Consider the following 22,575-nt stretch of genomic DNA (forward strand, 5'->3'; position numbering starts at 1 on the left):
TTGTGTGTGCCCCTGTCGCCATTACTTTAGTATTTACTTGAAAGTGTTTTCTTGTTAAATAGCTTGTTCTGTCTCATTTCATTCTTGTGTTTTTATTCCAGTGCTCCCGACCATCAGGGTTTGGCAGTCAGAGGTGAATGCCACTGCGGATGTTGGGAACTCCGCCATGTTGACTTGTGCTGTCGATGGCTACCCCGAACCTATGGTGACATGGACAAGGTAAAATGAGACAGACAAGAGATTATTTATTATTATAGTTTATGTTATGCTGCTTGCATTTTATGTTTTCGTTATTTTTAGTAAAGCACTTTTTTGGGGTAAAAACATTTCGATTATTTCAAATGTTCTAAGTGGCACTACATGGGAGAAGTTTGCAATGACCAAAGACATGAATTGAATGTAGAAAGACGCTTAATGATGGAGTATCAAAGGAGCATCTAAACAGTGAAACCTGAAGACCAGGCTATTGTCAATCGGCACACTATCCCCATTATGTGAAGCAGTCATCGATAGCCTCAGCTTTTGTCCCTGTTCCATTTGCTTTTGAAACTGCAGTTAGCTTAGAAAAACCTGTGCTCACTTTGAGGACTCACAAAAAGTGCAAAAACACAACTTGGCTATTTGAAGAAGCACTGTTTAATAGCAAGATATAAAAAGAAAGCCTCATTCACATACCCTGCTGTCACAAGTGCCACTTTGTTCATTAGTTATTGATAAAGAAATAACAGTTGTGGTGTCAGAGAAGTAAACACAGTAATAGTTTATTATTGATGTTGATTCAACTTGAAAATATGCTTTTTAACAGAAACAAAGTTGTTCTTGAAGCCGGGGAGAAGTATGGCTTTAATGAAGATGGCTCAGAAATGACAATAATGGACGTTTCAAAGCTGGATGAAGGCGATTACACCTGCATCGCCAAGAACAAGGCTGGAGAGGCGGAACAGGAGCTCAGCTTAAGAGTGTTCGGTAAGACCTGCCCACGGCCCTGAGTGCAGCATAAGGAACAGTAAAGGAGGCAGAGCGGGTGGGAGAAGAAAAATGGTGTCCATTGTCTACATCACAAAATGAGGTGTTTTGTGTGGGTTTGTCAGTGTTTCAGGATTGTGGAAAGTTCGAGAGTAGGATGTGCTCATTAGGTGCTCGGTTGTACTTGTGTTAGGTTATGCTTTATTTCATGTACACTAATAACCCTGGACTTTCACACTGCAGTGTATGGTTTATCTGTTTGGAATTCACAATGCATCACCACATGCAACATCCATTTGTGGAAATTATATCCTACATAAAATGAAATGTAAATGGATGATGATCTTCCATGTGGGACCACTGTGACCCTGTAAGTTAAGTGCTACTTTCGTGATTTACTTTTGCAGGTCACTTATAATTTAGTCTCCGGTATGTCGAGTGGTGGACATACTGGAGACTTCTGACATCTGGCAAGTAAAATGAATTGACGTATGATGCTACATGTACTGCAGAGTACTCCCAATATAAATGCACATTAGAGGTGAACAAAGCATAGGTCTGAAGATAATATTTCACATCCTGTGTGGATGTATAGCTGGAGCGTGCTGATATTTATATTCAGCAGAAGCCTCACATTCATCATGCACAATATTCATAGCTGCACTGCAGACAGAAAAGCTGCAGGCTACTCTTCACCTGTTTGTGCCATTTTAGGGTTCACTTGCTAACAATGCTCTTTGCTAAATAACCTTTCCTATGTTTACAATGGTAAACAAAGCACTGGAAATGAGTTTCATGCTTACTACAATCCATTCAGAAAGCAAATTACCAGTGTGCATAAGCTTGTTACACCCTGAGCTGCATTAAAAAAAAAACGGTACACAGGCTTTTTCAATCAAGCTTTTCTTTGTAAAATAATCCACATGTGAATAAATTGCAGATTTTTAAACATTGTCGACTGGACTGGGTTGGTTCAGGTGAGGGCATTTTGCTTCTATGTGCTGAAGCTTCTTACACTTTACAGAATACATAATTACTGGACGACTGAGAGCCTACTGATTAAGGTTGCACATGTGAAGTTCACTCTAAAACTACTTACATGTATGTGCTTTAATATAAGCATACTGAGATTCCCAGAAAGCTATTTTCTCCTCACTCCAGTCCAGTCAGCCCAGGAATCCCTTGAAATTTTATTTCTAATGTAAACACAAAGAAAGGCTCAATGCTTTCAAACAAGTGGTGAAAAAGGCAATGCGTATATTGAGTCTTTAGTCTTTAGATTCCCCTGCCCGTCAAGCCGCTGATCCTTGCCCAGCTTTTGAACTCATAGATTCTCTGCTCCTCTGTCTGTGTACCGTCAGCCCACCTGACTGTCTGCTTTAACAAGCCGTATGTGTCTTACAGTCAAACCCAAAATCACATACACTGTGAATCAGACCAGCCCGGAGATGGAGGAGCAGGTAACCCTGACTTGTGAAGCCTCAGGTGATCCCACACCCACCATCAGCTGGACTTCTGGTGAGCACGTCTTCACTGAAGGAGAGCAGGTAAAGTCTGAGCACTCGTCGTGGTAACAGTGTGGGCAACAGAGCTAGAAACAGCCTGAATCCGCGGTATCCACTTCCCCTCCTTGAACTGTGGCGTCCTGTGAGAATTTGTCTGACTAGAGTAATGAGCCACACCTGCACAAGTAGGATTATAATGGCCTATTTCTGTGCTCCCTGGCACTGGAGAACTACCTGCATCCAACTATTGTGCACATATGTGTTACCAAATCAAAGAATAATGTTTTTCAAACTCAACTATGGACAGATTTTATGACAAAGCAGTGTTTCTCATGCTGGTGCTTGTACTTTCTAATGGGGGCACTCTGTAACCTCTAGGGAGCAGACAAAGCAAAGCTGGACACCTGTGTTCCAAGAAGAGGAATTGAATACCTTTAACCTAAATTCAAGTGCTATATTGATCACTTGCAGATGCACTTTTCATTACAAAATAAGGTTTACAGCCACTACATCCACTTAAACAGCAATCTGAACCTACATATTGGATTTTGTGTAATTAACTGAACAGTTGTTTTTTATTGTCTTGCTCACACTTTTTAATTACAAAAGATTCACAACAAAAAAAATAATTTGAAGCTGCCTGGTGCTCTGTATTTACTCAAAGATGCACTTGAATTGTGTTTACATTGCCATTGTCCGGCTGTAGATATGATAAATGACTTACAGTAGTTGCCCCTGAAACTTTTGTTTGGCAGCTTCTTGTTAACTTGTCATTTACATCCTTGATACTGCTGGTAATATCCCATTTTCACTGCATTCAAATCAATGAATACCTCATTGGTATTCTCATACATGTGTTGCTCATGCAGCCAGTTGTTGAAGGTTGTACTGTCTTTCATTAGCTGAGATGGTGAACAGTACAAAGGTAGACTGTAGTCCATACAGTTCTGGAGCCAGCCCATTACATGCACTCCATTTTCTTCCAACAGGCACATCTAAACAGGATCTATCAGGTATGGCACTGATGTGGCACAGAAATGTACTAGAGTTGCCTCTAGATGAAATCATTTATGTTTAGAATAAACTCTTAATGACAAAAATTTGGTTGTGAAAATGCTGATTATCACAAGGAAGTAGCATTTCTGTGTCGCTGTTACCTGATCGTGTGAACTCTCCATCACAGCATGAGGTTGCCTGGATTCAAGCCCAGCTCTGTCTGTCATCTCCATAGTGCTGCTGTAGACTGTCTAACATTGTCATTTTACAATATCATTATTGCATCTTTTCTTTAAGCGATCCACTGAAAATCCAATAAAAAGCCACACTCTCTCCTGTAGGATTGTTTTGGCCATGTGCAGTTTGGAAAATAAAAAAGGCCATATGACAATAATAACAGACATGTTAGACATGACAGCACAAAGACTAAATGATTGTAGCTTGTTGTGCAGCCACCTGTCCTGCTACAGGCCTGAGTGTGCAATTGTATTTTGGTGGAGTCTTGTAAAGCACATTACCACCACATGAGACTGGCACATGAGCACCATCAGCCACAGTTTACACTGCGTGTGAGGCAGTGTCAGTTCCTCTTGAGAGCTATGTTATTGCTGAGCGCAGCCATCTGCTGTGGCTCTATTTTTGTTGCTGCTTTGACAATCTGATCAGGATCTGTCAGTGTAGGAGTCATCAGACGGTCTGTTCCAGCCTCCACACAGCACTGTTTAAACATGCCAGAAGAATCTTTGCAGGTGGGACTGCATTCAAACAGAAGCCTCCCATGTGAAGTGCAGTATCCACACTGATCTGTGCCGGTCACATGACACATCATGTGATGCACAGCTGTGCTCTGGTGGCAGTGTGTTTTGCTCAGTAGCTGCTGTGTCTGTTGTAGCCTGTAGAGTAGATTAAAGCTCGTAGATGATGTGTCCTAACGCAGTTTTCTCTCCATCACTGGGAATGATTGCAGGAGCGCTCCTGAATGCATGAGGATCAGCGGCTAATTGTTCTTTTTGTGTCCATGTGGTGTTTGTCCCCCATGCTCTGTTTTCATCACAGCTGTATTTCATCAAGGATGGCTTTGACAAAAACTACTGCTTTTTGTTGAACATGTGTCAACAATTACTCGTCATTGTCACTGTTCAGAATAGATGTACCGTAATCTGTTTTTAGAAACTAAATCCCTTTTTTATAATTGCACTGATGGCCATGCTTTCAGATAACAGTTTTAAATGCTCCAGAAAACTGTCCCACTTGTCTAAATGAACACAGTAGAGACTCAGCGCTGTGAGGCAACGTGATATTGGGCTTTACAACAAACAACTTTATTTGATTTGACTTTCTTTCAGTGTTGTTCTTTTTGTCCCTTTGTTGCTGAATTGTGAGGGTGAACATGGATTATTAAAAATAGAATTATTTAGTTAAAGGCCATTATTCTTGAACATAAATTGAAGGTGGCATTGTCTGATGCCCGTGAAGAGCACAACAAAGAATGGGAGGATTACTGCTTTGCTTCCATACAATAAGAGTAGTGCTACTGTACATAACAAAGGCCGGATTTGTCAGAAGAGATTTCCCCTCTTTAGGGTGACCTCTGGAGTCATTTTGTTCTTAAACACTGTTCTTGTCGCTGTTTTGCTCCTCTGGATCTTCTGAACGTCAATTTGACAGAATTTCTGTACATTATTGGGATTTTCTTTTGTTTTCCAGCGGTTTTTTGTGTTTTGATTTCTTTTGCTCTTCAAAGCAGCCTGACCATTGTTGTCATAGTACACAAAGGGCCACTCTTTTACACAGTACGTTACCAAATGCTCTGATGCTTGTCAGTTTTTGTACTGGAGAGAATTAGCCTACAACAATAACAACTCCCACATACAGTTGAAGTGGTTAAACTGTAAGAATAAAACATTTGAGGAGTTTGTTTGTTAAGTCTCTCCAATGGGCTTTTATGATGCACGTCAGAACAAATACCGGGACAGCGCTCGGTAGAAGTGGAGAACATAATGCTGAGGGTGTCCCTTGGGACCCGGGCGTCACCGCTTTGTGATTCTTCAGTTATACACATCCTGGTCGACTGTTGTTTGACTGGCTTTGTCTTTAACTAACACCTGTCACAGATATTACTGCGTGACCGTCAGCTCAGTGTCTCCGGAAAGCTTCTCTGTGAGTCAGGCGACGGTGCCCCTTTCACTGGATTGCTGTTTTTAATTGGCACCTACTCCTCCTCACAGTGTGGTTATGCACAGTTGAGATAAAGAAGCGTGTTCTGACAGAGGGTTCCAGTGCCCTTCAGAATAAATTACACCATAAACAAATACTATTGATGTACCTAGGATTGTTTTTTTTCTCTCATTCTCGCTTACCCCTTTTATTGCTAAGTGGGTTCAGGAAGTGTTCATTCCCCTCTTGCTTATTTATTTTATTTTGTTTTTTTATTACACACAGGCGTATAGAGACTTTACATTTCTGCGTTATGGGCAATGAAAGGAATCACTGTCCTAAACTTAGAGAATGGGTCTGCTGTCACTATAATTTTCATATAATATGGACAAAAGTATAGAAATAATTCCGAGAGATCTAAAAGCTCTCTGTATGCTAGCAATACTAAAGATACTGCATATTCAAAGGAGCATATTCAAAATGGAAAAAGACATAATGATCCCACTAGGTTGCTTCTGTTGATCTTACATCTTCTTGTGGCACCTGATGAAATCGCTGTATCATGTCCTTTACACTTCAGTTCTCTTTTTCTTTGTGGGCCATCGCTTTCTTTCACTTAACAGTATCACACAATTCATCAAGCATGCTTTGCAAAAGGCTGTTAGCGCTGTTGGCCTGTGCTTTAAATGTGTGTTGAGGATGTCTGATCTGTTTGATAATTTATTTAGAGAGTATTAGTTGTTTTGGGTTATTTTTGATGTAATCCAAACACTTGAAAGTTGTTTTTTGGGTGGGGGGGGTAAATATTTCTCATTTTCATTCCAAACATTGCTTTGCTCTTTTTTCCTAACTTGCAGGAGGCCATGTCTGAGCAGTAGTTTAATAGTCTGCTGCTTGTTCCAGATACACCAATGACCTCCTTATCGAAACACACGGCGTTATCACGAAGCCAATGGACATATTTATCATAGGGTCAGGAGCATCGTGGTTGTGCAGGAAATTATCACCAAAATATATTTTTTTTCTTCCTAACCCTTGTGCCTTGTGAAGGGAAATGCGTGTGTCTGAAAGAGAAGATTGCTGCAGAACCGTGTCTTTACATGCTTTTATACATATCTGAATTTTAGCCCGATCTGATCAATTTCACCATTTTGTACACACGGGAAATGTGCACCCATACACTTCCATTATCAGCTCTTTTCATACCTCCCTTCTCTAAGTCAATGTACTAACATTTATGTACCCTGTAGTTTCTCAGTTATATCTAACAGACTCTTTTGCAATTATTCTTGTAAAAATAAAGTCATTTTAAAATTTGCCCAATTATACTGTAACACTTGCTCTCTGGCCCCTATGACGCTGAGCAGTTTGGGCTCATTCCAGCGCTGGAAATGTGATTATTAAGTATTTCAAAGCAAGACATAGACTAATCATCATAACGTGATTGTTTTACAAGAAAGAAAATACCAAATGCTTAAAAATATGGTGAAATGCTTTTAGAATGTTTCTGTTTATAAGATTATGTATAAATTATGTAGATGAGTAACACATAGCTGATTAGCTGCTATTGTTCTTTTATCCCCTTACTATACCTCTTGTACAGGAAGTCTATGGGGATTTTGAATGGGATTATTACTTCCTGCACCAGGGAGGAGCTCATTGTGAGAATTCATGACTTGAAACCAGACCAAAAAAATGTGTGAGGCTGAAAACGGTTTTAATGTCAGTGAGTAGGGCTGTCACGATAATTACTATATTGACTTATTGTTCAATAAATAACAGATGAACTATACTATACTACTATTTTCGGGCTCGATGTTTATCGTCTGTACATTTATTAGCATTTCCCTCCTATTTTTTCTTTGTAAAACTTCGATCTTTTACTGAAGCAAATTGAATAATATTATACTTCATGTTTATTGCAGCTTGTGTGGTGTTTTAGGATACGATGATGCACTTTTAGAACAAAGGTTTACTGTCATGTTTATGCCAGAGAGTTGACAGTATCCAGTATCGTTAGAGTCAATAATATCGTCTACCGCGATACTTTCCTACCTCAATATATCGAACTTCAAATGTGTTATTGTGACCGGCCTATCAGTGAGTACCTCGTCGTGGGTTTGAGTGAAAAAGCCTTTTCTGGGAATGTGCCTGTGGGTAATCAAAAAACATGCTACAATATCATCTAAAATACAGCATGTTTGTAACAGAAGCTACAAAACAATATTCTTGCACTCCCAAGTGGCCCATTTTTTAACAAAGCACAAGGGTTAGTGAAGTTTAAACGAGTTTCACAAATGCATAACGCGGTTTCTTTGAACTTGAAGCAGAAGCACAAAGATTAAGGCAGACAGTCCAGTGCGCGTCATGCCAGCTTTACATGCATACCGATTATTTTTCTAAGAATTGTTTTGCCTTTTGTTTGTTGTTCTGTCTCTGTCCTCACAGGCATCGTGGACTCGGCCTGAGCAGCACAAGGTATTCTAAATGCATGCCTTTTTCAAACTCCCATCCATCTTTCATGTCAGGACGGTCTCATTTAGCTGCGGATGGACGTAGACCACGACTTTTGATTGGGGCGCGCCTGTTTAGGTCTTTCACTCTTTGATTTTGTTATAGGTTTTTCTCACATCTGCCTGATCTTCTGCCTGATCTTTAGTTGGACTTTGTGTTCTGTCGTGATGCATGCCGTTTTTTTCTCAAACTGTTTTTGAGGAAAAATATCACACTTTTATCTCCACCCACATGTCCTCGCCTGGCCTGCTGCCAAACTGATACCTTCAGACTTACACTTGCATTTATCTATAGCGCTCGCCCGTCATCAGTGAACGTGCATTGTAGAGAATGCCTGACAGCTTTTGCAGAAGCCAGATGCCTGTTCCTGAAACAAATTAACATTGGCAAAGAAACAATCGCCCACACGAGCCTTTTTAACTCAATCAGAATGTGGGTTTACATATGGGAGAATAGTGAGAAATTCTGCTCTCCTCAGGCAGCATATTAAAGTGATCTGGTGTACAAAGTTATTCATTCTCATTTGGCTCCCGCAGAAACTCAGTAAGAACTTTAATTAAATTTTACAACTTATCTTAAAGGTGGAAGCCTTTTTCTGTTCCGTCATTTTTCGTTCATTCATTGTGGGAAAAAAAATATTTTTCATTTCATTGAATTGGCCGACAACAGTTTTTAATAAGCCCTGCAATTCGATGTGATTTGATCAATATTAATGAGGGTTTAGTGATTCCAGGAGCACATGCTGTTTCTGCCGCTCTACAACTACTACAGCTACAACTTCACATTTGTTAGGCTGCACAATATATCACCAAGGTATTGTTGTTGCAATGTATTATCCGTATTGTACTAACACAGACTATTATTAAAAGGCACTGGTACTTAAAGCAGTACTAAGTAACTAATGCCCCTAGAGGCCATAAGCATCACTGCAGGTGTCGTAGGATGTTGCGTTTTTTACTAATTGTCTGTGAGAGTAAATACTACGCTGACAGAAAAGACAAAGACACAATGGAGATAATTTTTTTCACTCAATCTTGGCTATAAATACTGTTTAAGTGGCGCTAGCCCGCTGCTAGCTTTGCCCGTTTGCCTGTTAGCTTCTTCTTCGTGATTCTATTAGTGTGTATTGGTGGCTCAAACCCGGTGCAGGCAAAGTTGCAATTCTGGTTTTCTGGCCAGAGACACCAGGGGGAGATGAAAGACCCCCAATCATCCCATTAACACTTGTATTACCCCCAGAGGGACTACGGAAAGGATTTATTAAGGTAAACAAGTTACTTAGTACTGCTTTAAACATGTACAAAAGTCATGATTTATCATTTATCATGATTTTGGTCATTTAGTTCCATTTGACCCTTGTTTTGATCCTGCTTTAGTATTTTTGTTGTTATGGACTTTGTTGAAATTTGATGTACTGTTGGAATGGTTAAGGTAAATATTGTATTCAAAACAGTGTTGCTTTTTTATGGTTAGAAATGTATTAAGTTATGTTGTAAAATCCACCAGTGAGCACTACTGGTTGTCACATTCCTCTGTAGTGTGTGAATCCCGTTAAGAAGCTTAGAGCATGCAGAGGGTTTATGAATGTGTGGCATCTCTGTGAGTGATTTGAAAAGGTAGAGTCAGAGAAGGCTGCATTTGTATTCGGGTCAGCTCCAGCACGGTGAGACACGAGTATAACATGGCTTTAGTTAGTTCTCAATTTTATGCTCTGATCCTCCGCAGCGTGCCTGTCTACCCGAGTGAGCTGGGAACGCTGCTGGCTGGCTCTGCTTAATAAAAGCTATTGACTGGTAGCAGACTGTAAGGGGAGGGTCTACTTTAGTGTCGTGTAGATGGGAGTGTTACGCGGCGTCTTGAGCGGGGGTGCAGACTTTAGTGTTCAGGTTGTAGGGAAATTGTTTGTTACTTCGGGTCAGAGTAAAAGGGTACCGAGTTACGCAACGGTCTCTCCGCTCCTGCTACCCAGTTTGCATAATGAATGCCCCAGACATGCTTTGTCTTTTGAATTTGAATATAACCAAGGAGGTTTTCTCTTACACGACTGTCCGGATGGGCCCTAATTCAATATGTGTAAAAGCATCCATGCCTTTGTTGGGCCGACAGCTTGGATCAAAGCCATGTGAGCAATACAAGCCTTGATGTTCAGTCCTATTGCCCTCAAACAAAACAATTCACAGGAGCACAACAGCGCATTTTAAACGTACTTGAAAAATGTGCATCTTATTTGATTTTATTTGTTTAAACCAGGTTAGATGATCTTCAAAAAAGGGTCACTTGGTTATTATCCTTTGGGAGTGTAACTACAAACCCTAATAGTTAAGTATCTGGTGACAGCAGGTGAAACCACAGTTGATCTGGGGTCAGCAGCAGGAAGCACTTTACACTGCGTTCCAAATTATTATGCAAATGACATTTTTCTAAGGTTTTCTAAATTGTCAACTCAAATGAGAGTCAGCATATTTTTTAAGTCTTTAACTGGTAGAGGATCATTTAAATGTGGTGGAAAAAATTTCCTAGTGATAACAGTATTTTTTTCAAAAATAAATATAGTAAAAACCTCAAAATCCACTGTTCCAAGTTATTATGCAACTCATCGTTTCAATACATTTTAAAGCTTGTAGTTAACTGAAAATGGTCATTTGTTGTATTTGCAGCATTAGGAGGTCATATTTACTGAAATCAAAAGCTTTTTCAATCAAAAAAATATTAACAGGTCAAGTTATATTTTGACATAGGAGCCCTTGTGTGAAGCAGCTTCAAAATTCTTAAATCCATTAAAATTGTAAGTTTTTGGACAGTTTCTGCTTGGATTTCTTTGCAGGATGTTAGAATAACCTCCCAGAGCTACCGTTTGGATGAAAACTGCCTCCCACCCTCATAGAAGTTTTTTTTGTTGAGGCTCCAAATGTTCTCAACAGGGTTGAGGTCAGGAAAGGAGGGGGTCCACATCATGAGTTTCTCTCCTTTTTTGCCCATAGCAGCCAGTGATGCAGAGGTATTCTTTACAGCAGGACATGGTGCGTTGTCATGCATGAAGAGGATTTTGTTAGGGAAAGCATGGCTCTTCTTTTTGAAGCATAGAAGACAGTTGTCAGTCAGAAACTCCACATATTTTTCAAAGGTCATTTTCACACCTTCAGGGAGCCTAAAAGGGCCTAATGGGGCCGACCAGCTCTCCCACCATGATTCTGGCCCAAAACATGACTCCGCCCCCTCCTTACTGACGTCACAGCCTTGTTGGGACATTGTGGTCATTCACCAACCATTCACTACTCCATTGATTTGACCATCTAGGGTCACACGGCCTCATCAGTGAACAAGACTGTTTGAAAACGAGTCTTCATGTAGTTCTCAGCCCGTAGCAGCCGTTTTTGTTCATGAACATTCAATGAACAGTGTAGGGGAGGCCCGGATAGAAGGTTTATGCACAACTGCAGCCTCTGGAGGGTCCTACACCTTGATGTTTGGGAGACTCCAGAGGCACCAGCAGCTTCAAATACCTGTATACTGCTTTGTAGCATCTGTTCTCTGAATCTGATGTGTTTGTCTGGCAGAAACCGTCCATATTGTGCCTTTATCGGCACAAACCGGAGTGTGCTATGAATCATCCACAAATCTCTTATCAGTACGATGATTACACTTAATCTTTCATGAAATATCGAAGGTTTTCATACCTAGACCAAGGCATTCAACTATTTCACGCTTTTCATCAGCAGAAAGACCCTTTTTCTTTACCATATTGCTTAAAAATGATGATCTGCATAATAAAGTGGAACACCCTTTTTCAGTAGTTTTTCCCTTAACTGGGCTTAACCCGACAACTAATCATCCCAGGTCTCTGAGATTAATGTCAGTGATTCATAGAGCCCCAAGACACGATACCATCCATGAGTTTCATTATTATTGTTGTTTTTTTTACCTTTTTGACACAAAAATCCAATTTGCATAATAATTTGGAACGCAGTGTATAGCGGCTTCTTGAATAAATGACAATGTTTAGTAGATCGGGCATTTACACTGGTTTCAAATTCAAGTAAATTACAACCCTCATGTTATAAATAAAACATACTTTGACCTTAAGTGACATTTCTTCCCGTAATTTAAAGGCTGCAGACTGACTTTTTTGTAGTGTAGTGCTTAATACGGCTTGTTCTATTCTCCTCGATGTTCTTTCATCCGCCGTGTTGTTCACATGCCGAGGCCTTGGTGTGAAGAGCTCTGGATACTTTCTCATGCCCTGTCTCATTATTTATTGACAAATGCACTGCCCTCTTTCTTTAGCTTGTCTTATCTTTCTTTCCATCTTTCCAGGTCACACATTCATGCAGCCGTATGTCCTGTCAATGTTGCAGCGCACGTCTGAATGACGTCATTATCAATCCTACATGTGTTTGTTCTTCTTTTAGAGTCCAGATGGAAATGTAGTCGTAAGAAGTGATGCCCGCGTATCCTCCCTGACTCTAAAGTATGTCAAGTACACAGACGCGGGCCAGTATCTGTGCACAGCGAGAAGTGCCATTGGTGAGGACGCCGCCACAGTATACCTGGAGGTGCACTGTAAGTATGCTGTTGATTGTCAGATTAACGTGTGGAAAAGTTGTCTCTTGGCTGAGATTTTAAAACTGCATTGACAGGTAAAAGGTTGCGTTCAGATGACATCATGGATTTCCGCTGAACCAGTAGTTAAATAATGAGATTAATATTCTATTTAATATTGAGGACAAGTTTTGGTAGAATTTACCTTTTAAAAGAGACACATCTCCTGTATATAATAAACTCTCTTTGGGAGTATTTACAATATTATAACGTTTTGATCTCAAGGTAAACATACTTAGGGTGGCATTTCACTTCATTTACGCTGTTTTTAGTGATCCTGTTGAATCTAATTAAAGTATTAAAAGCGAATAACAGATTTCTAAAGATCTAACTGCACTTATCATGGCGCCATTGATTTGTGAGCATGGTGTTTGTATGTAAGTATGTAATCAACTTTTACTGACAAAATACAGATTGATTAATATTTCTAGGGGAAAAAATTGCTCGAGGTTCAATATCTTCTTAATGAGGTGAAATGAGTTGAATGGGTTAAAATACTTAAATACTATTCTATCAGAAAGGGGTGACCATGTTCAAACAAAAAGGCTTAATTGTTATCAGTTGAAAGGGCTTGAAGCTACAAGATTAATATGGCAGGTTTGTTCACATAATTTATCAAGACAGGTGCAAAATAGTGAGCACAAGCTGGCATATGGCTGTTTGTGTGCAGGAGGCGCCTAATTTAGAATTTTAAATTGCTTGTATTGCAGTTTTAGGGCCCCAAATCTGACATGTAAAGGAGAGAATGCTGTATGTCTAGAAAAAGCTTAAATGACTCTGCTACTTGTCCACTTTTGAGCAAATTACCCTTTCTCTTTGGATATTTCATTCAGTCGTCCATAGACCTGCATACAGGCCTGTCCTCCATCTGACAATATGACATCCAATTTTTGAATGTGAATTTAACCTATGTCTGACTCCCGTTTGGCTGTTACCAGTTTTGTGATTATACTGTATAAAGTCCCGAGGATGAAAGAGTTTTCAAACAGAGCATCTTTATCAGTAGTGACAACGCCCCAAAGGAGACAAAAGATCTAAAAATCCATTCTTAGCTGCTGCAGTCTCATTAATTCTGCCTTTGACAATACATAAATCACACCCCCTTTATGCACAGGGCACTGAAACCGAAAATGATTGCAAATGTAGAGTGTCCTTGTGTTTTGTCAGACGCTCCTAAGATTCTGGGCACAGTGGCTGTGTACACCTGGGAGGGCAACTCGGTCAACATCAGCTGTGAGGTTCGGGCCTATCCCAGTGAAGTGTCCATCGAGTGGCTGCGGGACGGACTTCAACTGCCCAACTCCAACTCCACGAATGTCAAGATCTACAGGACGCCTTCATCCAGCTACTTACAGGTAACTGCTTATATTCAACAGTTCACACACGCTCTGTTCATCAACATTTTATGAAGACTGCGCTGAAGTGTAGGATTTTCTTTCAGCTACATTGTGGAAAAAGATGTCCTGAATTATTTAGCAGGAAACCTCAACAAATAAAAATAGGCTACTCTAATGGACAAACGTAAAGGTCACCTACGAAGGGTTGACACAACTTTATTCATCTCTTCTGCCTTCCATACGGTAAACGCACTGCTTCCCCCTATTTCTCTGCAGATAACGCCGGAGTCGGAAAATGACTTTGGGAGCTACAACTGCACTGCTTCAAATGAGATGGGAACCGAGTCCAAAGAGTTCCTCCTCATTCAGGCCGGTCAGTCCTGTACCAACTCTTACGCAACCGTTTAATGATATTCCTTCTAGTGCCATAGGGCAGAAAGTGAGATATACAAAGGCTTATATTGCAAGATAGATATTGCAAGTACAAAACAGGATTGAAAACAGCCTCTTTAGAACCAAATAAGATAATTTTTTGTGTAAAAGGATTTTATATTCAGCTCAAATGCTAAAAGAACCACTGACAGATGATTTTCTCTTCGGGTCTTTGAGTTGTTAAGCAAAACAAACAGCCTTAAGGATTTTATTCAGCGCAGTTAAAAATAAACACTACTGGTGCTGTCTGTGTGTGTACACATGCATAGTCTCCCACTATCACTCACTACCACAGCACCACTCTCACACTGTGTGGAAGATTTACAAGTCTGCAGCTTTAAAATGAATCGACAACACCTCAGTTTCCTTGTTAGAGATTACACTGGCTCCTTTTCCTTCTCTCATCAATGCACTGAAATCATCAATCATTTATTTAGATGAAATGAAATGACATCAGTATCAGTTTATGGAGTCAGTTTAGCACAGTGCTATGTGAATCCAGCCGCAAGCTACCAAGCAACAACGTATAATCATACAAAAACATGATGGAGATGCTTTAGGGTAAGTTTTATTTATTTGAAGGACAATGTGCAGTTACATTAAAAAGATGGCTGCACCAGATGTAGCACCATGTCATTTCCAACAAGGCACATTTAACATACACAGTATTTAGCAGCATTATTTATGCAGAAACATATAATCTCACCCACAGAATTCTGCTGTGACTTATGCATATTTATGATGTTACAAGACGTTAAATGAAGTAGTTCATTATTGTTCAGCTTATTTATAGGAGGCCACCGTAGCCTCTTGTCTTGGTTCACTGTATCCACACTTGTCCTGACTTAACTGCTGTGGGTGTGTTACAAAATAAGAGTCTAAAAAGTTCAAACACACCTCACAGTGCAACAGATGTCACGTCCTCCACTCAGCAGCTCTGTGGGCATGCTGCAATCATTCCACTCCACCAGTAACCCCCTTGTCTCGCGTCCCGTTGCAGACGTCCCATCGGCCCCCTCTGTCAGCGAGGTGAGGCCCTTCTCCACCACCGCTCAGATCTACTTTGAGGAGCCCGAGTCCAACGGAGGCGTGCCGGTCCTGAGGTACAGAGCAGAGTGGAGAGCTCCGGGGAGCGGCCGCTGGCACCATAAGGTGTTTGAGGCTCAAGATGGTAAGAAAACAGAGCGTGGGAACATTCGGCTCTGTTTACGGGATGCTTTGTGTCATGTCAGTGCTATTTCTACTACTCTGTAAACTAATAAATGTCAGTAACAGATATTTTACAGCATTATATAGGCTTTGACAAACTATAACCTAGGGAAATGTCTTGGTCATTGTTACTTTATAATACAATATAAAACAAGTTGAAAGATACAAAAAATTATGAAAGATTAATAAAATTAGGGCTGGGATAATATCCACTTTTGTCACGGTCCAATAGGTATCACGATACTCAGGGGCCGATCCGACACCTATTGCAATACAATAAGTGCCGGTAATTATAATGAATAATATGTGTACCTTCATCAAAAGTCATGTGGCCATTTGATATTTATTGAGGTGTTAAGATTGAAAAGTGCATTAACACAAAATGTGGAGTGATGATGAAAATGCCTCCAGTAGTCCAACAGTATTAAAGATATTGTGATACTTGATATAGTATCGATACTTGGTATTGCAGCACAAAGTATTGCGATCTGATATTTTGTCCCAGCCCTGATAAAATTTAGGTATACAGATTTGCATACTTATACGTATTTCAAAATTCAATGTGCATATTATCTGTTTATTCCTTTACTGACTGATATAAAACTTGGCTTGAAGATTAAATAATGATTTTAATGACAGCTACAACACATTTTCTTTCATGCTGACTGTAGATACTGTAGTGATGATGAACCAGTAGATACTTGTGCTACTTCATATTAATTAAAGCTGTGAACTGCATCTCGTGACAGGTTTTGTCAATGAGATGATCATCACAGACCTGAAGCCAGAAACCAACTATGAAGTCCGACTATCAGCCATCAATGGGAAAGGCGAAGGGGAAAGGAGTCCTGAGGAGTTTTTTAAGACTGAGCCCGTCCGTAAGTACATGTTTATTATTCAAAATGCAGCATTTCCCCCTAAAAAAAACAATTGGAAATAAAACACTACGATGAATCCCTTTGTGCTCTGTCTTAAATTGAATTGCTCAAGTGTTTTCATGCAGAAAGTAGTACAATTCCTCACCCTTTGTCTATTACACAACCAGTGCCGGTGTTTGAACCGCTAGCATTTAGCGCCATCTGTTGGTTGACGACAGCGATGTCACGCCGCGTGCTTATTACTCACCGTAGGGTTGAAGTCTGTTTGGAGACACTTGGACAGCATTCAGTGTTATCTTGATGCTAATCATCGGCCGGCTCTTTCTTGTTTTTGGCTGAGTTTTTTCCTGCTCTCATGTGGGCAGTGCATCAGATTTAGTCGTCACCCGAGTCTTATTGAAATAAACACGTAGGATTGATGTGTTTTTCACTAAGGCACTGTTTAGTCTGTTTCACTGGATTATCATCTTTCTCCTTAATTGATTTATCTGTACACAGCCATATATGGACGCTCTACAACCAACTTTTTTCTTTTTATTTATAATGAACAAATTCTTTCTAATATATCAAACGCACAAAGTATATTTTTCTGTATTGTATAATCTTTTTGCAAGAAATTCTGCAAACCCATTTCTCTCTGTACAGGTTGTTGTGAGCACACAGGCATTTCTTAATATGCAAACCAGTTCAAAAGGGTCTTACCTAAAATGGCCTTCTCTCCATGACATGCCTCTCTTCCCCAGGCTGCGCCCAGAGCAGCACCGTCTGAAATAAAGTGCAAACTGAAGAGCCACTTCACGGGCCCAGACTGTCATTGGCGAACACAACTGATTCTGATTGCTTGATTTGTTTCCTTTTATGTCCCTAGATGGCACTTTTCGTTTTGTCGCGGAAGACAAAGGTTTGTTCCGTAGTGAGGATAATAGTTGATTAGCCTTTAGTGCCCTAGCTTTGTGTGTCCCTCTGGACCTCCATAACTGTCCCTGATTAGCTACATTTAGAGCCATGATTTAACCAAAAGTATGCTCCGTTAGCCCAAATCCCTGACCTCGTTTGAGTGTTACACCGGCGGAAACCTCACTTTTCTCTTACCTCCAGAGCGTTATTTACGTAGCGCGGTGTTAGCTATGAATATTAATATGAATTACTTCTCATGCTTGATTCACAACATGAGTAATAATTGTCTTAATGACTGTATTTCTGAAGTAAGTGCGAATCTCTGCAGTTCAAACGCAGTGGGGCCCCGCGAGCTGCCGCCATTGGGTGTGATTTGTAAATGTTTACTTTCGGATTAGGCTCATCAGCTTTGATTAATCAGCTGTCGCCTAAATCACAAAGTCTTAAGTGAAGACAAAGCTGCTGGATGCACCTTTAAGAAAACAGCGTTGTTGCGGTGCCATGCCAGTCTGTTTGTTCGCCTTAAAGGGATTTGTCATGCTTTACTCGTGCTGTCGTGTCTTATTCTTCATTTGTCTCGTTCACTCTCACATGTGTGCGTCATGTGATCTCCCACTCGCCGCAGAAGGTAACAGCCTATTTTTTTTTAAAAGGACCGTTTCCTCATCAGATAATTCAGATTAACTCATCCATTTAACCGTGATTGCTCTGAAGCGATCTTGTAATGTAACCCAGCTCAGCTCCAATTGACTAATCACTCATTTGGACATTTGCCGCAGCAGGATGAATGAGGATGGACCAGAGATGCTTTGGTGGTGATGCATAACTGTCACCAATCTTTAATATCATTATCACATTTGGTTCTTTCCCCCTGGTCTTATTTTCTTTGAATTATGCCTCAGAAATGGAGCTTGTACCAGTTTAGCCTCAGGTTTCCTCATCATCTACTGAGTGTGCAAGTAAAACATTGTTATTAAACTAATTCCTAACCTCTGATTCTCTTACATTTCAGACATATTGCACTAATATGTTTAATAGTTTGTGTTGATGTGCATTCAGTGTTTAGTTTGTTCCAGTTCCTGTGTGACAAAATCTAAATATGTAATGCAATAGTCAATAAAGTTGTGTGATTTACTTTCCCTAGAGTTACCTTCTCATCTGCTGTTTTTTTTTTTTTTACTGTGAAAGCCAGTATGTAAAATAAACAGTGAGTGAGAAACAAAAGGTTCACGTCCTCAGAGCTGTATTACATTGACACTATGTTGGTTGTCTGCTGATTGAAAAACACTCCCTGGCTGAATCAGATCAGCATGTGTGCGTGTCACTTGGTAATTAGACTGACTTGAGACAATCTCCAGAAAGTGATTTAGAAAAGGCCAAGACAGTCAAATGAAAACCCCACAGTGGATTGTTTGTTTCTAATAACAGAGTTTACTTATTAAGGACACTGGCATCTGTTTATTAAATATCGTGTTCACACAAGGTGTTGCTCTGTTCCCACAGGAAATCCCAACCCTCCAAAGCTGGAGTGGGCTCCTCAACCCAAAGGCAACTCCCTGAGAGTGAGCTGGATCAAGCAGGACGATGGAGGCTCACCAATCTTACATTACCTCATCCGTTACAAACCTGTGAGTATCGCAACTACTGGGCTAAAGTAATTAGTTGTGCATTATGAAAACAAGAACTCTGCCATTCTTATTTTTGTTTTCCTATCATCACATCTTTGATAAATTGCTTTGTACTTAGTTTCTCAAAAATAACAGCGTATGGTCCTGGTTTGTCCATGTGCAGGTCCAGGCAACGCAGTGGAAACCAGAGATCCGGATGCCCACTGGCAGTGACTCTGTGGTCCTCAGTGGACTGGAATGGGACACAGAATACAATGTCTTTGTTGTGGCCGAAAATGAAAAGGGCAAGTCCCAGGCAGCGTCGATGTCCTTCAGAACGACAGCAGAACCTGCCGGTATCCCAGGTATGCTCCCTCCAACTCTCACAGATGACTAAAGAGCAACCTCACAGCTCAGACATCAGAGTCTATTTTTACCTTTGCGCCGCTCAAAGGTGAATGACAACTAAATAAATCTTCAAAAAAGATTTCTTGGACAGCCAGAAATGATTTTCCGGTTGGATCTTCTCACTCTCGAGTTTTGACAGGCCTTGTTAAATGAGCCTGAGTTTGCTCTTGCAGAAATAGGACAGGCACTTCCTGCAAAGGATGACGGGATTTCTACTGAGTGTTTGTAATTTTGAGTTCTGCTTTGTCAAGAGTAAAAAAAAAAGTAAAGCATTACAAAGCATCCACGTCTCCCTAAATATTTCATATTAACATTTCTAACTACTTTGAAATGTGGAAGCAATCTAAAAATACTGTTAAAAGGTAAAAGTATTGCCGGTTGGAAAAGGTGAACTAAAAACTCCAAAGCACTATTGTTAAATTTAAAAAGCCTTTATTGGTTCATATATTATTTTATATTATATTATGTATTTTTGTCCACCTTTTCCACCTGACTGGCTATACCTTTACCTCTTTAAATAGCATCTGACTGATTATACTTTTTAACCAAATCCATGAAGCGCTCCCCATCCTTTATCTAAAAATAAACCAGCTTTTCAGATGTAGTGAATGCTTAACGGAGATTAAGCAGAGCTTGTGCTTTCTTTTTCCAGTCTAAAGCATCCCCTACTCTCCATCATCTATCAACATTGTGCTGTGCGTTTTTGATGTGTTGCCATTTCTCCCCGATATAATGCTGAGTTTCCTTATTATACTTTGTTTGATTTCAGACCGTACACATTTTCACTTTCTCTCTTCCTGTGTTCTCCCGCCCCTCTCTGGTTTTCCTCTTTGTTTCCCTTCATTTGCCCCGCTCCTCTCTCGCGCTGTCTCTCGATGTGCCCGCTCTCTCCTGGTCTTGGACATTGGTGTGGTGGACCACCAACATTTGCATCCTGACCTGTGTGCATTATCAGCCACTCAGGGCTGTTCATCTGTGACATACACTTTGGTATCACTCATCCTGTCTGTCTTCACCATGTTCCTGCTCTAATAGGACAGGGAATAACGAGCCGGCCGTTTTCAAGCCTCTCTGGACAATTTCACGCCTTAGTTTTATCAAATAAAAGGTGCTGAACATCTTTAACATGACAGACACTGAGCCAAATGCATCAGCACCAGCAGCATTATAGACTCTGCAGTCAGAAAAGTCTTTATGTGGGATGATGAATGACAAACAAAAACCCTTATAATGATTGATGAAAAAGTGTGTGTGATCGTAAAGTTAGTATTTTTAACAAATATGTGCAAAATATGTCGTTACATTTTCATGTCTTAATCTTATCCATATATTTGCATGTATTATGTGCTTTCATTTAAAGATGTTTTTATACATTTTTTAAAAATAATTTGCATCAAATATCTGGTGGGAGACTAACAAAGATACAGCAACATTTGATCCCTAATTTTATGTTATAAACTGTGTAAAATGATGTGTACAATACTTTCGGCAAAATATATTTTAAATAATATGAAAATGTGTTATATTATACTAAATGTTTAAAGAATACGAGCAACAATTTGATTGAGTGTTGCTTACTAAATAAAAGATGTATTGAAATTCAAAAGTATTTTATGCCTTGCACCATTAGTAGTTTGATGAAACATCAGATGGGTGAGTAGTTTCTGTTTTATGATAGACTGTACGATGCAGTAGGTATCATAGTATGTTAATGCAGTAAAAGTAGGTGTGTGTTAGAGCCAATTATGCCTCAGCCCTGGTACATAAACCTCCTGTTGTTTGTCCTGCAGATCTGGGAGATGAGACCGTGCTCAACATGAACACTATTCTCTGGGCAGGCATCATAGTCGTAGTATTTATCCTGCTCCTTCTGGCTGTGGATGTCACGTGTTACTTTGTCAACAAGTGCGGCCTCATTATGTGCCTTTGTGGGAAGTCGGGCACTGGCACTAAAGGACACAACCTGGAGGAGGGCAAAGCTGCATTCATGTAAGTCATGTTTTTATTAATAAGTATTTTTTAGCAGATTTGTGCCATACAGGTCAATACAGATTGTAACATTGTGTTGTAGTTGGGTGCAGTATAGATGCAGACTGCCACAGAAGGCAGACTTTAATCAAATTGTGTGGGTAGTAGAATTATATATTGATTTTCCTACATTTTATGCTTCTACTTTCAGTCATATGCAGCCACAAATATTGATCTTGTAGCGCTGCCGACAGACACACAGAGAGAAAATCTATACTCAAGTCATGTAGAAAAAAATACGCCGTATGCTGTTACTGTTATGAAAATATAGACTGTATCTTACAACAGAAAAGATGAGTCCAAAGAGCCCATTGTTGAAGTTCGAACGGAGGATGAGTGCACAGCCAATCACAACGCAGCAGGCCCCACAGAGCCCAGTGAGACCACGCCCCTCACAGAGCCAGAGTAAGTGACGCTGACCTGCAGGGGGCGCCCTTTAACTCTTCTTTTGAGCTGTCGTACAATGCACTCCACTTCAAAGAATAACAGTTTATCAGATGACACTGATTTGGCCTCCATTTATGCCTCTTTGAAAACGATGGGTCATTCTTGAGTGGAGTCCACTGAACTGTGTTGCTTTTTGTATTTTTTCCCCCCATTCAGAGGGACTATCGCACTTTATGTTTCTTCTCCTGCCATTGGAGAGCTTTCTGATCTAAAGGTTGAAGCAATACCAGTTTATGACAGTGATTATTTCCGGCATTTAGAGTGGGATCAACTCAATAAGTTACTTGACAACCACAGAAAGCCATTTTTCATGTAGGCAATGTGTAAAAATGCATTTCAAATTTGTCACTGGTACTGTTTAACCCGTAGTACTGTAGTTTTTACTCGACTATTCCTAGTATATTAGTTTTCTAGTCTGTGTACTCCATGTTGTGTGTATGGGGTGTATCTTTTATGGTCCACTCACTGCATGACAGCTTTTTTTAATTTATTATTTTGGCCTAATATGTGCTTTTTTCAGTTGCTTTGTCTTTACCTGTGTGGTGTTCTGACTAACCCCGTGCATGCTGGTCCCGGCCACCTCCCTCCGTCACAG

General features: G+C 40.2%; 1 protein-coding gene across 6 annotated transcripts in view; it reads left to right on the plus strand.

Moving 5' to 3' along the window:
- The window catches only part of ncam1b (neural cell adhesion molecule 1b), a 50,728-nt gene that overhangs the window by 24,507 nt on the left and 3,646 nt on the right, over positions 1-22,575 (plus strand). For 2 of the 6 annotated variants that reach the window (XM_079556929.1, XM_079556934.1), the window contains exons 6-20: positions 102-219; positions 806-966; positions 2,371-2,513; positions 3,461-3,484; positions 8,073-8,102; positions 12,548-12,698; positions 13,905-14,092; positions 14,351-14,447; positions 15,507-15,677; positions 16,465-16,593; positions 17,462-17,494; positions 18,994-19,118; positions 19,282-19,462; positions 21,296-21,494; positions 21,822-21,938. In XM_079556929.1, the coding sequence (XP_079413055.1) occupies positions 102-219; positions 806-966; positions 2,371-2,513; positions 3,461-3,484; positions 8,073-8,102; positions 12,548-12,698; positions 13,905-14,092; positions 14,351-14,447; positions 15,507-15,677; positions 16,465-16,593; positions 17,462-17,494; positions 18,994-19,118; positions 19,282-19,462; positions 21,296-21,494; positions 21,822-21,938 (1,867 nt within the window). The remainder of the gene's footprint in view (positions 1-101; positions 220-805; positions 967-2,370; positions 2,514-3,460; positions 3,485-8,072; positions 8,103-12,547; positions 12,699-13,904; positions 14,093-14,350; positions 14,448-15,506; positions 15,678-16,464; positions 16,594-17,461; positions 17,495-18,993; positions 19,119-19,281; positions 19,463-21,295; positions 21,495-21,821; positions 21,939-22,575) is intronic. The other 4 variants (XM_079556930.1, XM_079556931.1, XM_079556932.1 and 1 more) reach the window with 4 other exon arrangements.

This window comes from Gobius niger, assembly GCF_951799975.1.
Source record: "Gobius niger genome assembly, chromosome: 1".
NCBI classification, from domain to species: domain Eukaryota; kingdom Metazoa; phylum Chordata; class Actinopteri; order Gobiiformes; family Gobiidae; genus Gobius; species Gobius niger.